Genomic DNA, 14,701 nt, shown 5'->3' on the forward strand with positions numbered 1-14,701 from the left:
GATGACTTGGAGCCAGACAGACCTCCAAACCTCCGAGGGTTTGGCTTTTCCAGTCTGTGTCTCACAGCTGGAAGAATCCTGGTGGCTGGGGGGGTGGGGGTGGGTGGGGGTGGGTCAGATGCCCTGCTCTGGAGTGGGGTCTTCTGCTGGCTGCAGAGCAGACTCGGGCAGGTCGTGCTGGCGCAGGAAGGAAGAGCATTGGCTGGGCATGGAGTAAGGGCAGGTGCAGCCCAGGTACAGTGGGCAGACTCTCTCCCTAGGAGTCAGGGAGGGGGATGGTGGAGGAGGCCCCTGCCCATGCACAGAGGGCAGTATTTGGGCCCGTAACATTGTCTGTGGAGCCGGCTGGATGTGGGGCTAAGACTAACGGAACACAGCTGGAGGCCCCCTGGGGAGACGCCAGGGTGGTGCCATTCTGCCTGGGGAGAGCAGAGCGAGCTGGCCTCCTGCCTGGGCCCTGCCAGCCGGCAGCCGGCTGCTGGGATGGAGCCAGCAGGGATGGGTGGATGAGCCCAAAGCCCCTGAGCAAGGAGGGGAAGGCCCTCAGGGAACATGGCGGGAAGAGCCAGAGAGGCCTGAGCAGCGGTAGCAGCAGCCAGGGCCTGGGAAGGGGGCTTCAGGACAGAGCCTGGGAGAGGGCTGTGGGTCACAGCCCACCCAGGCGGCTCTGTTTTCCCACTCCTTTCTCCATGAGGAAATTTGAGAAGTGCAGTGCTCAGCACTTTCGCCTCCGAGCTGCATTACAACCGCGTAATTGAAGCTATCTGATTGGAGGGCAGCCAAGCAGGTAGATTACAAGTGATTAGAAATGATAGGGGGGCCTGCAACCCGAGACAGCTCCACAACCGCCCACCGTTCACCGCCCACCCTGGCTTTCTTCTGAGACCCTGGGCAGCCGGAGCCTCTGTCCCTTCCCCTTAACAGGACATCGCAGCCACCACCACCACCACACTTCCCGCCTCCCAGAGGAGGTGAGGGTCGGCCTGTAGCCTGAGACAGCTTGGGGTGAGTGAGGTCTCACCCCACCCACTCTGTGGTCCCTTGGTGTCAGATCTGGAGTACCTGAAGTCTGGGGCTGGAAGCAGGGTCACTGGGGTGAGGATCTCTGGGGAAGATGCCCAGTGACGAAGTCTGGCCTTCCTGACGTTTCTAGAGGCCCTTTCTAGAAAGTTCTACCCAACCAGCATGTACCGGGGACACTCTGTGCCAACGGTCCTTGGCTGGCCCGTGTAGGAAGTAGGAAGGGGTCTCTTACCGGCACTGTCTGGGTCCCGGCGATGGGCTGCGTGCTGGCCTCGGTGGCTGGCTGCTCAGGGTGCGTCTGTGCTGGTGTGTAGAGGGTCATGCCGTGCTCTGGGGGGACTGGGGTCTGGCCGGAGTAGTCCTGTGTAGGGTGTGGCGGAGGCTGGGCATACTCGGCTGGGATTCCATTCTGAGGTGGAGGGGGGTACTGGGCAGGGGGGTAGGGCTGGGCCATTGCTTCAGGTGGAGCCGTGGCGTCCTGGTTGCCCTGTTAGTGGAGGAGAGCAAAGCCCTGGTTAGAGCCTTTTGAGTCCTGCTAGGGATGCTGCCTTTCTGTCAGGCTCTGTGGTTTCCATACACTACTTCCATAGCATCCCCTGGGTCCTTGGGATGGGGCTTCCCTAGCAGAGCCGCAGGAGGCGCCAGGCTAGAGGTACCGGCACGAGGCACTCCTGGCCGTGACCACTTTACCCTCGCCAGACACGACCACGCAACTTCAGAGTTCTGTCTTCCCACCTAGATTTTAAAAACCAATCAGCTATCACGACCATTTGCAGACTCGCGTGTCGCTGCAGGAATCGACATGGATTTAATTTCACTCCCTCCACCCTGATAATAGTGACCACTGGAAACGCGCATTCCCTGGTTACAGGCATCCATGTATTCAAGGAGCACCCTGTTCCCTTGCCGCCAAGCCCCCCCCCCCGTGTGGGGCTCCAAGCCTTGGTTTCCTATAAAAGGGGCGGGTGGTTTCATGGTTCACCTTGACTGAACAGGAGCAGAATGCATCATGACAAGATGATCGCTATGGTCAGGTCTCTGAGATCTCACTAAGATCCTTTCCTGCCCACTTGACAGCCTGCAGCCCAGAGAAGCGATGAGCACCCCTTGATGCTGGCCCCCAACCCCCACCAGAGCCTCGGCAGCGACTGTCAAAACTGGTGGCTGGGCCCTCAGTGCCAGCATCACCAGGGAGCCTGGTAGCTGAGGATGCGGGTCTGGGCCCCACCCCACGCCTCTTGGGCACTTGTGAGGAAAACTCATCACGGGCAGACAAGCAGCTCAGAGAGGAACCCTTCCTCCAAGCCGAGGCTTCTGTCCTGCAGAGCCAGGTGCAGGCGAGGCTGAAGAGGGAGGAGACTGGATTATTCTCTGCTGCGGGACATAGTCCCTGCATCGTCCCGTCTGGGCAGGTAATGCCTTCGCTCTTTGGTTTGTGTGGCCAGAGAGGCCCATCACCCGAGAGGACAGGTAGTGTCTCCCACTGGAGCAGACCCCACCCCACCCCCCGCCCAGGGGGACATCAGCGAGAATTCATGTCCTTGCTGAGTGGCTCTCTTAAGATGAGGAAGTGGGACGGACAGGGGCAGCCTCCTCCCACCCATGCCCATCCAACATGGACTCCCCTGTGGCCCACAGTACGAGACGCTTCGTTTGGTGAGAACCTACTAAGCGCGGGTACGGGGTGGCAGGGAGGTGGGGGTGGGCTCGCATAACCCCCTTTGCACGTTTCACCGCTCAGCCTGGCTGTGTCCACCTCAGCCTTGGGGTGTCAGCCAGCAAAGTGTCAGCCTGTAGGTCCCTCTCCAGTACCCGCCTCTGTCCCCCATGCTCGCCTTAATGTCCCATTCTCATTGACGAGGGAGCCCCTCCCACCAGAGCACACAGTCTGCTACCTCCTTCTTGTCCACATACAGCGCTAGGTTCCAGTTTGCTCTCCCAGGCCTGCTTCACCAGGCTTGGCGAAGGCCACAGCTGTCCAGATGCTGGGATGGACCCACTGTCATGATGTTCAAGGGGCCTGGCCACCACGTGGACACAGCAAAGGACAAGAGTGGACCGGCTGGCCTGGCACCAACCTGGTCTGTCTGATCACCAGCCATGAGTGTTAGCCTTGTCCTGCTCTCTTCCAGCCCCGCTGGAACAGATTCACCAAGCGGACAGTCTCCGGCACCCAAGTCCTCTGTCTTCCCCCCTTTCCTTCTCTGTCCTTTCCCCCTACCCTGTCTCCACCTCACAAAAGCTGCTTGGTCCCTTTCCCTGTCTATGCAAAAGCTCAAAACTGGGACACCTGTGTAAGCTCTGATGAAAGGGTTACGCCTCGAATCACCCCCTCTCCTCTTCTCCCCACCCCCTCTGGTTCTCACACCTGGACACAGCAAATCCCCTAGCTGGAGATTCCCAACCCATTGCTACATGGTATCTAGGTCTGGAAGTGACGTTACATTGTTACCAGACACGCTGGCATTCAAAATGGGCAAGCGGCTCGTGGATGGGGGTGTCGGAGGGCTCAGGAGAGATGGGAACTCCACGCAGGGGTGGAGAGCATCTAGCAACTGGGATGACCAAGGGTGAATGGCAGGATAGAACAGGAGGCCTAAGGGTGTAGAAGGTGATGGGGGAGGAAGGGAGGAGCCCGTCAGCGGCCTGGCAGACGCCAGGGAGATCAATTCCCCCGTAAATATTTGATGAGAACCTTCACTAACTGATACGGCTTCACAGCTCCTCTCCCCACTCCTCCTGGGTGGCTTTGGCTGTCACTTCAGCTGCCTGGGGTGGGGCACTGACTTGGACATCTTTCTTTTTTTTTGTTTTGTTTTGTTTTTTTGAGTCAGGGTTTCTCTGTGGCTTTGGAGGCTGTCCTGGAACTAGCTCTTGTAGACCAGGCTGGCCTGGAACTCACAGAGATCTACCTGCCTCTGCCTCCCTAGTGCTGGGATTAAAGGCGTGCGCCACCTCTGCCTGGCTTCAGATATCTTTTTAAAGCCCTTGAGTGATGAGTTTGTAGCTGGGTCTGAGGGCCACTTGGGCCACAGCCGTCCTCAGCACAGGGAGGTATGATCCAGTCACACTCATTCATTCTGCATCCCCTGGTCCAGGGCACCACAGTGACCATCTGCAGATGAGAGACCTTATGCTCAGAGGTGACCAGAGCCACCTGGTGGCTTAGGGGCTCAAGCAGTCATCACTGCGTCTCCCAGGATCTGAACTCGGTCACTGCCTTCTCCTCAAGGGTCCTCCTCAGTGGCCTGTCGTCTCTCCCTCCATCTGCTCAGCTGTGAAGTGTGGAAGCAACCATCCGCCACGTGTGTGGATTAATGAGGCCACGTGCATATGCCCACGTTCTTACCAGAACCCCAGTCGCCTCACGTGGCTCTACAATTTGGTTCCCTCGTAACGCCCCACTGGATCTGCTGCTCTGAAAGGCTTTCCCCCTGGGACACACATCCCTCTCCCTCACATCCCTCTCTCTTCATGTGAGAATTCAGCATTCAGCCTGAACCCCAGGGCTCAGGTCACAGTGACAGCTTCTACTGGTCTACACTCCACAGTCCCCCCCCCCCGGCAACTCCAACTCTGCCATCATGAACCCGGAATCCAACCACTTAGGCCAGGTCAGGGTTTCCACTCAGCCTCATCTCTCCAGACTTTCTGCTCCTATTCCGGCCCCTATGGTCTGTTCCCTATGGAGTGAAACCCCAAGTCCACATAGCACCCCCTAATACTTTGCCTCCTGTGTCTTTCCTCTGTCTTGTTTTGCTCAGACACAAACGTCCCTGCTGCTCCATGTCCATCTAGCTCATGGCTCGGGTCGCTGGCTCTGGCTCATCCTTCTGTGGGGGCGTTCTTCCCGTAGACCCCTGGGGTGCTCTCATGTTCTCAGGACTGCATTCTCAGGGAGTCCTTTGTAAACTGGGGTCCCCAGCTCAGCACTCACCGTTCCCTGACCCACATTCCCCTTGGTCTGGGAGCCTGCACTCAGATGATTGTCATGTGGGGTCACTGTTCTATCTCCCGTAGGATGTGACATGGTCTCGGGAACAGGTGCACAGTCTGGAGCTGGCTGGCGTGTGGGAGGAAGGCGGAGGGTTGGGCTACAAGTTGCTGCTCCTTGTGTCTGACTTACCAGACCCTGCCCAATCTTTCCTGCCTTGAGCTCTAGAGGCAGGTACAGCTGGGACACCTTGTCCTCTGGCTTTCGGGTGCCTAGGGTGGTGGGGCAGTCAGTCTGGGTGGGACCCTTTCTCCCCTGGCTTCCTCTCACGGACGCCCCTCCCTGTATTTCCCTCCTGCATTGTTTCTTCCTCTGCTGTCCCTGGTGGTCTTCTACTTGGCTCCTAAGACTCACCAGGAGTGGGTGGGCTGCCGGCACCTCTTGGGTCCCAGTGACACAATGGAAGGAGAGGATTCCCTTTGCTCTAGGATGGGAAGACGGTGTAGCTAACGGCCAATCCCAGCAGCTTGGCCTGGGTGCTTGCGTCTGGTTGGCTGTGTCTTTGAATCTGGACCCTAAGCACCGGCCCATCACCTCCAGAGCTGGATGGGCCTGGATGTGGCCTTAACGTTTTTCTTGGTCCCTAGCTGTGGGAATAGGACAGCGACTTGTTCTCCCGTAAGATCCCTGCACCTGCATGGTTTGTGGCTAAGGAGGCCTGAGCTCTCTGTTTGCATTGCTGGCCCAGCTTCCCAGCCTGTGCCCTGCAGCCTGCTCGTAAGGGTGCCAGGCGAGAGGAGGTGCTCGGGGTGTGTGCTGATGGAGCGGACAGAAAGTTGGAGGTCTGACAGCAGCTGGAGCCGCTCCCCGGACAGCTGGCCACTTGCCCTTGCAGTCTTGCTGGGTCCCTCTGCTCTCAGGCCCTCCAGGACAATTAAGATAATTGCTCTCAGACTCCTCACCCCTGGAGAGAGGGTACCTCCTGCCCAAGGTCCACTGGCCGTGCTGCTGGTGGCTGGGGGGGGGCCGGCAGTGGGCACTAGGCCATTTCTCCCCACTCCTGGGCAAAGCCTGCTCTAGGCAATAGTAAGGAAGGCAGCACCGGGGAGCCACCGTCCCATCACCAAAACGAGGGTCACGGTCCTGTGCTATCTATGCCCCCTGGGATAAACCCCCACTGCATGTCTGTGGCCTGCATAAGCAGGGACCCTCATGGCCACCCACTACTCATTTACTCCCCGAGGTGGCTTGAAGGAATGGACCCTGGGGCCAGAGGCTACGTGGTCAGGGAGCAAGAGAGCTCCCATTCCCAGTTCTCCCCACGCCTGCCTCACTGGCTGTGGGAATGGGGTCGTGCAGATGTGTGGAGGGCTTACGGGAAGGGGATCGGGGCTGGGTCCTGGGCTCCACAGGAGGGACCAGCATGGGATGGTGAGATGTCAACTCCCACAAGGGGCTGGGGCAGAGCAGCCCCACGCAGGGCAGGTGCTGACACTGCACCGTGGCAGGAGTCAGGGGCAGGACTGGAGGTGCCCGCTCTGAACGTCCCTGACCTAACCAAACCGTTGAGCCATTCAGGGTCTATGAGGCAGGCTGGCTGCCCTCGGGACTAACCTCCAGCCAGTGGGCGGCCTGGGTTCTAATCCCCAGTTCCCGGGACTCATTCTGGTCCTACAATGGTTAGCTGTCGCCATCAGCTTGACTGTTTTGGAATGACCTAGGAGACACACCCCTGGGCGTGCCTGTGAGGTGTCTCCAGGGATATTTTAACTGAGGGAGACCCTCGCTGAATGTGGGCGACACCATCCTTAGGCTGGTGTCCTGAACCGAGTAAAAAGGAGAAGGCGGGCGGGGTGCCAACACCCATCCTACTCCACGTCCTGATGGTGGATGCCACGTGTCTCATGCTCTTGTGGCCGCCATGCCCCCCCTCGCCCCTGATGAACTTTGCCCTCAGACTGTGCCCCCAAATGAACCTTTCCATCCTAAGGTTGATTTTTGGTCAGGCGTTTTTGTCACAGTAACAGGAAAATTAACTAATACCAGTGACCCCCAACTTTTGGATCTCCCCAGCCCCACTCAAAGGGGCATTCGTGTGGGGCCAGGCTCCACCAGGCATCTCTGGCTATCATTGAGCAAATGAAACACTCCTTCAGTTCCCAAACCATCGGGGACAGAAGGTGACAAGAAGAGATCTAGTCCAGCCTGTCACTACCAGCAAGGAGCTTCCTTTTGTGACACCACTCATACAGCTGAAACCTTTTCCCTAGGAACTTCGGCCAAACATCTGGGTCCCTGTAGGCAGAAGAATCTAGCACAGACCCAGGAGTTGAACATCGCCCCCTAACTCCCAGGTGGAGAATTGCAGGCAAAAGGAACCAGACAGACAGGCGTCTAGCCCAGATCTCTGAATTCACATCTGGCATAACCAGGATGTGGTGATAGTGCCTACGCTGGGGCACTGCCTGTTACTCCGGGCTGAGCCTCTTCTTGACGCCCACCTGTAGAAGGGGACACTCACGGGTGCAGTCTGTGTGTGCACAGCGGTCTTGGTTAAGAGCAGATGTAGGCCTTTGGGGGCTGCTGGAGGCAATGTGATAAGGAGCAAGAAGAAAACAGATGCCTAGAGAGGCGAGGGAGCAGAAGGAGGTGGTAAGGCAGGAGCCAGAGAGCCTTAGGAGTGACATTACTGTTTTCTCTTCTTAAAATGTGCACACTACAGGACAGTATAATTTCAGAGAGCCTTAGGGGTGACATTACTGTTTTAGGGACAAAGAAAAGGTTATCTAAGAGGAATGGATATGTTGCTGTCCAAAGAAGACACCTGGCAGCCACTGGGCATCATCCCCGGCGAGCCCGCATCATAGATCTGCCTGTGTTTCTGATGCCACGCTGCTGGGTTGCCATGGCTCTGGAGAAGGCATCCTATTGTGACCACGGGGCTTCCAGGCAGGCTCAGCAAGATGGGTCTGCATACGCATGCGGACGGGCAAGTAAGCCTGCTGCCGGGGGACTTGCGTCCCCAGATCCAGGGTCTCTGAGCAGAAAAGGGGCTGAGCTCATCTTACTACACTTCCTCGTGGGTGTTGCAGCCAGACAGCGAGTGATGATGTAACGCTGCTTGGCAAATATGTTCCATGGTTGGTGCCGGGGCCTCGGTGCCTGGAGGATGGCTGTAAGCTGAGGCTTGTCCTCAGGCAGCGGTCACCTGGGCATATGCCCAACAAACACGAAGTAACTGGAGCTGTAGCACCCCGCTGGGGCTAACCAATAACCTCTCTTCTGGGGGTGGAGCGTGGAGGTGGCGGTGGCTTCCTTTAACACCCGGACTTTCTGTGTGACCCCACGCGTGCTCCGCGGGCCTAGGTGCACGCGTGCTGTGTGGGCTCCACGTGGCTGCGAGTCCCATGGGCTGTGTGCTCCGTAGGCTCAGTATGCACCGGATTTCATGTGTACCTCATTTTCTCTGGGATAAACGTGTGCTCTACGTGTCATGGACTCTGCGTACACTGCATGTGTCATGGGCTTCATGTGTCCTGTATGCATTGCCCGTCTTGTGGGATGCACACACCCTGCATGCTCCACGGGCACTGCACTCTTGGGTGCAGGACTCAGGAGGTCTCCACTCGGGGAAATGCTCTGTTTCCATTGTTCCCGTCTGCACCTCCATTCATGCGTATGACCACAAGCACCGGGGATCCGGGGGATGGAGGGGGGCGAGTGTGACCCAAGACTCGACTTCAGCAGAGATCTCAGGGCCTCTCAGCATCCACAGTCACCCCAGCACCTACTGGTCTTCACTGTCTCTGGGCTGTAAACCCAGAGTGACCCCCTGACCAGCCTGGCGTCTCCCAGTTGCACCTCAGTGTCCCACAGACTGCTTTCTCTCTTCTAACTGTATTTCAGCCTAACCGTTTCTCTTCCTAATCCATGGAGTTTAGTCTGTGACTTAAGGCCATTTTCAGAGAGGCCCCAGTGTGCCTCATCAGGTGCCAATGGCGGGGGGTGGGGGTGGGTCAGTCCCAGGAACAAGACACAGTAGGAACTGCTGGCCTTGTCGGAGCCCTTTGTCCAGCTACTGACGGATGCCCGGGATGGAGGCTAGCCCCAGAAGGATCCCGCCCCGATCCCGACAACCTCACAGCCCAGCCCCTTTCTGCTCGGGGCTGGCATAGATCTCGGCTGACAAAGCCCTAGGCCAAGGGAAGGATTTTTGCACGATTAGGCGGCAATTCCCTCCGAGCTCATGGCATACCAATGGCGTGGAACGAGCGAGGTGCCACCAATCCCCTCTCCCTCAGCCTCACTGTCTTGCCTGTGGAAAAAAATGAGCCAGGACTCAGAGCCATCTGATGGCTCCGGGCGTGGCTAGGGCACTGGAAGACAGGCTTCAGCCCTGACTGCCAACCGAGCCAGTGTGGATGAACTCAGCCTCTCCTCCAGGGCTGGGTTGACTGTTGAGCCTGGGTGGGATCTCAGTGGGGCGGACGGTGGGTGGACTAGTGCAATGCTTAGTGTCAGTGAGGGAACCTGGCAAACTGGGCCAGTGCCTACCCCGGTAAGCAGACACCCTTAACCCTTTCCTGCCAGTCTCTCAGCAGCACTCCAGTCAGCTCTCTCTGCATGCTCGCCCTACTGCTGCAAGGAATGGGTGCTAGACACTGGACAGCTTCTCCCTGGGGACAGGCAAGGCCCTGGTCAGCCAGCAATGGTGTCTGTGGCTGGAGTGGGGGGGTTAGGGCTGGGGCCTCTCTTCCTGTCCCCCAAGAGAGCACTGGGAACAGGTGGCTGCCCACTCAGATCTCCAGGAGGTACCGGATGTAATCTCGACCCATTGGCTTTCCCTCTCGTAGTTGAAAGGACTCTCAAGGGGGGTGGCAAAGGAGAAGGAGGAAGGAGGTGTGTGTGGGGTGTACAGGGAAGGTCACGGTGTTGGTCAGCGAGCACTTCTGACTCCAAGAGGCAAGAGAGGTCCTGGAGAACAGACCCCTTTCCCAGGCACGGGCCCTCTCCACTATGTGTACCGCAGTGCTGGCCCCACAGAGGCTCTGAGCCCTGGTCCCACTAACTTCCCCAACACTGCTCAAGAGGGGACTTTGCCCAGGTCACAAAGAGGCTCAGTGATGGGGGGGAGGGAGAAGGGAGGGCACATTCCACACTTGGTCTGAGTCACATGGCCGCAAAGTAAAACGGCCAAGGCTAGTGCCTGGGACCCCAAAGGTTGTGCCGCACCCTACAGGGCTCTTTTCCCTTCCAGGAGGCTGGATGGCCTACACATGGGTTAGGGCGTGACAGAAGCCAGGGGAAACTGAGTCCCTGCCCATGTCCAGAGTGGACAAGGGTCAAGGTTCCGAGGCACCCGTGGACTTCCAAGGCCTGGGGCTGGCGAGGGGAGCCATAGGAATATTCAGACACGTTGGCGGTGGAAAGATGTAAAACCAGAAGGGAGGCATCCCCAAGGAGGCTCCAGCCTGGCCCCTGCAGTTCCCTGTCTGCATCGTGGACAGCTCCCAACGGCACTTGAGCTCACTCAGCCGCGAATGGTTTGCTGAAGCCCACCATGTGGCTTACAAGGAAGAGAGCCAGCCGGCGCCAGCCAGTGTGGTGTCCACCCTGTCACAGTGAAGAGCCTTCCAGTGTCGCGTCCCAGACAGCCTGCGCAGAGACTCTCTGCTGAGGCCCCCAGGCCTCTTCTAATGCTCCCCAACACTCTGGAGGCCATCCAGCACCTCCTCTGGGAAGCCCTCCGAGCTCTCCCTCCCCACGGCCATCTCCACTTGGCTTGCTTTCCTCCCTGCCCCAGGCTTGCCAGGAAGGTGCAAACAAATGAGAACTCTGGCAGGCCGACCAGGGAGCGCCATGCATAACTCGGTTTGGGAGTGACAAGAGCCAAAGCTCCCTCCATGGAGAGGCAAATTAGAGGACAAGGTGGGCAGGGTCGGTCAGAGGGCACAGAGAACCACCCAGTCCCTGGGTTGTGCTCTCCCAAGGTCCCCTGCCAGCCTGCTCTACACCCCAGGGTGAGCCCTCTTCCAAGCACAGAGGCAGCTTACAGTTGTTCTCTGCACATCCATTAGGGAATATTAGCATTATTAATTACCCGTGGTCTTCATTTAGCAAATGGAACAGGATATTAAGCGCGGTGTCCAGGACATGATGTCGGCCAGTGGGATGGAGGCAGTGGGGGGGGTACTGGTAGGAAGTTGGGCGAGCAGGGCCCTAGGAATCAGCCTACAGTCTGTACAGAAGCCCCTGGTCCCTCCCGCAATGCCCCCAGGCTCCCAGCAACCCCCTTCTAGTTCCAGTGAGCCCTGGGAGGACACCGAGACAACACTTGAAAAATTGTAATTAGGGAGGGAAATTTCCTAGCAACGAGGTTATGTAACGCATCCCACAGCCAAACACCCACCCACTGGGTTTGGTTTGAGAAGTTAGGGTCTACTTGATAACTCCCCTGGATGTGCAGGAATTGGGGGTTGGGGCAGCATCTCTGGGGCTGGGAGAGGGTGCTTACGCACTAGGACGTGTCTAGGCCTTTTAGCCACTCGACTGGTACATGGTCGGGACAGAGGGAGTTTTCCCTTACGTGACAAGTCCAGATTCTGCTCTCCAAAAACCTAACCTGAAGGTCAGTGGCACCCACCCACCCCCCTTTGACAAGAAACCCCAGAATCAGATGTGCTGAGCCTGACCTACCCACTCGGACAGAGCTGTGACCACACACCCGCTCCTGCGCTCACAAGCCTCACGTGCTGGAGGTAGGGGGCCAGGGCTCGGGGTCCCTGGGCCGGCTGTGGCCACCCTGGGGCTGAGGTGACAGCTGTGTGGCAGGGAGGGACTTTCATGAGGTGCTGAAGTGGAGAAGAGGCCCCGGCCTCGGCCTGAGGGAGCATCTCTGAACAGACGCTTGTGGCGGTGGATGGATGCTCTGGCCATTTCCAGAGCAGAGCAGAGAGGGCAGCCTCCACCAAGGCTCAGAGAAAGGCAGGGCCTGCTTTGGAGTCCATCGGGCAGTCCCAGGCACCCCCACTATCAGGCAAGGCTGTGGGTGCCCGACAGGAAGCTGACTCTGACGAATCCTGTGGACAATGAGGGTCTGGATGGGAAAATGAGTCACGGTGAGTGGCCTTGCCCAGCACTCGGATCCCTGGAGCAGAACAGATCCCTCCTCCAGTCCGTTCCACACGCACCTGCTCTGCCTGCTGCTGAGCTCATGCCAGCATGTTGTCACACAATGCCGAGCTTGGGACGGAGCAGGGTAAGCGTGGTGGTGGGGCCTGTAGGTGAGAAGCCAGTGCCATCCTAGGTGCTGCCCAGCCATAGCCGCCTGTCACAAGTGGGGACGCCCTACATCGAGCCGGCTCCCAAAGCCCAGGGCTCACTTTCAGAGTTAGGGGAGCCAGTGGGCTTGAACTCCTCCTGCCAACAGGGTGGAGCTTCCAGGAGGTGTCTGGGCAAAAGGCTTTCTCTTGGTATTCGCCAAGGCAGCAAGGACCTGGAGTGGGGAATGCCAGGGTCACAGCCCCTTCCCAACTCCATCCTGGTGCTCTGTAGGGCTGCTCCCTGTCCCGGTTCCTTAGCTGTTGGGAAATTATCCGCAGACCCTTGCCTCTCTGCCCTTCCTCTCTCAGACACCATGCTCCTGCTCTCCTCCCATGACCATGGCAGAAGCCAGGGAGATATGGCTAGAGATGCTGGGGCTGGAGGCATGGAGGGCTGGAGGCATGGAGGCTGGAGGCCCGCCCGCCTCAAGGCAGGACGCTGTCACAGCCTGCTCAGAGCTGGTAGCTTCAGTACAGGGACAGACTTCTGTTCCTGGTATCAAACCCAGTCCCTCTGCAGTTTGGACCCTTTTGCCCCTGCTCTGGATGGCTGCCAACTTAGTTTAGGCTGCATCTGCCCCACTGCGAACTCAGATGGGTTTACGATAAGCAGCCTGCTCCCTGGGATCTGCCTGCTGTGGGTTTTTGCTGCCCCACAGCCAAGATTGAGTCTTAGCTTATCTTGCTCTCCTCAGTGTGGGCCTGGAAGTCTCTGCAGCATACGGACAGTTGGCACTGCCACCCTCCGCTGGCTCCCTGTAGGCTTCTGCAGCTGAGAGCAGTCTAGGCACTGTAGGGGTGTCACAGGGGTCACCCCCATCCCAGGCCGAAAGCTGACTGGAACCTGAACTGTGGAAACTAGTCATGACAACTTGGGCTGGCATGGACAGCGGCTGGCACATGAGAGAGCAGAGGACAGGGTCTGGTCAAGACAGGAAGAGGCTGAGAAGACACAATCCCCACTAGGTCAGGGTGGGACCATGTGTGCCGGGGACACAGGCGCTATTTTATGAGTTGAACTTCCCAGGCACTCAAGACCCATCTTGTCTAAGCTCTGCTCACAGGGGGCACGCTCACCAGGTAAAGGCAGATGAGACGGTACCAGGAAAGCATCAGGACCCTGTCACGCCTCCCGGGGGGAGTGTTCAAATGCGGGGACCCGACAGATGCTGGGGGTAGCACCCCATGCCTCACCCTCAAAGAGTCCCCGAACAGGCAGGTGGGGGCAGAGACCCTGGGGAGCTGGGATCCAGCTATGTCTGCTCTCATCCGGACCGGGCTGTCTCTGTGAATTGGGCCAGTGATTCCCAGGAGGCAGCCGCCACACTGTGCCATCACAGTCTGGAGCCAAGTGGATGATCCCCCACACGGGCACAGTCTGCAGTGCCCCCTCTGCATCCACGTGTTGGGGGCTTGGCTGGTGGAAGGCGAGGCCTAATGAGAGGAAGTTAGGACACCGGGGGCAAGGCATGGTGGCGGCAGGGTCGGCGATGCCGCGGGGTGAGCAGCTCTACCCTGACACCCGCTCTCCACCATGATGGCTTTCCTCTCCCAGCCTCCCAGCACTACCTCAGAAGCCGCGGGCCAGAACAAACATTTACCCATTGAAACTGTTTGTCTCAGGTATTTGTCACAATAACAGAGAGAACTGACCTACACACACTCACTGATAATCAAGGTCCTTCCCCGGAGACCCGGGGTTGGCCACTCAGCCTCACTGCCGAGCTCTGCACCGTCAGACGTCCCTGGTGTGACAGGGGCCTAGAGCCTCATTCTGGTCACCAGTGATGCCTGTGTTCTGTATGAGGGCCCCACGAGGCTCCATGTTAGACACACACTTGGGTTCACACTGCACACTCCCTGAGGTTCCTAAGTGGGGGGATTGGGACAACACTCTTGGAACTTCCCGCCCTGGTAGACCTCACATTACCCTTCGCACATGCATGCACACACATGCACACAATGCACGAACACACACCCATGCACGCACACAGTGCACGCACACACACACATGCACAATTGCATCATGCAGGCACACGCATGCCTCCTCGTCTGAACAGAGCTCGGTGCCCCCACACACCCCCACCTTCCCGCCAGGCATACCTGCCCTTTACCTGTCCACCCCCCCAAGACTTCTGGGTCACAGGAGGCCCGGGCACCTCCCTTCTTCGTAGACAAGCCGCAGGCACCTGGGCCCCCAGCACGAGAGGCATGGAGAAAGGCGCCGGTTCCTTCCCCGTAGGCGCCTGGCTCATGAAGAGGCGAGTGTGGTGCAGCCGATTAAATGTCCCTCATTAATGAGTTTCTTTAATTAATGAAGTTTTGGGGCCTGCTCCACTTGCTTCATCCCAGCCACCCTGCCTCCTCAGCACAAAGCAGGGCCATTTCCTCCCGGGTAATTGAGGGAGCGGCGGCCGTTCCT

The 14,701-nt window shown here is 58.3% G+C and overlaps 1 protein-coding gene across 9 annotated transcripts in view; it reads right to left on the reverse strand.

Moving 5' to 3' along the window:
* Rbfox3 (RNA binding fox-1 homolog 3) overlaps positions 1-14,701 on the reverse strand; it is a 420,524-nt gene that overhangs the window by 21,915 nt on the left and 383,908 nt on the right. For all 9 annotated transcript variants that reach the window (XM_013113354.3, XM_005069842.4, XM_040750135.1 and 6 more), the window contains one exon: positions 1,256-1,510. In XM_013113354.3, coding sequence (XP_012968808.1) covers positions 1,256-1,477 — 222 coding nt within the window. In that variant the 5' untranslated portion in view covers positions 1,478-1,510. Of the gene's footprint in view, positions 1-1,255; positions 1,511-14,701 lie in introns of those variants that run through there.

The sequence above is a fragment of the Mesocricetus auratus genome, unplaced genomic scaffold (assembly GCF_017639785.1).
Source record: "Mesocricetus auratus isolate SY011 unplaced genomic scaffold, BCM_Maur_2.0 Super-Scaffold_100007, whole genome shotgun sequence".
Classification (NCBI taxonomy): Eukaryota; Metazoa; Chordata; class Mammalia; order Rodentia; family Cricetidae; genus Mesocricetus; species Mesocricetus auratus.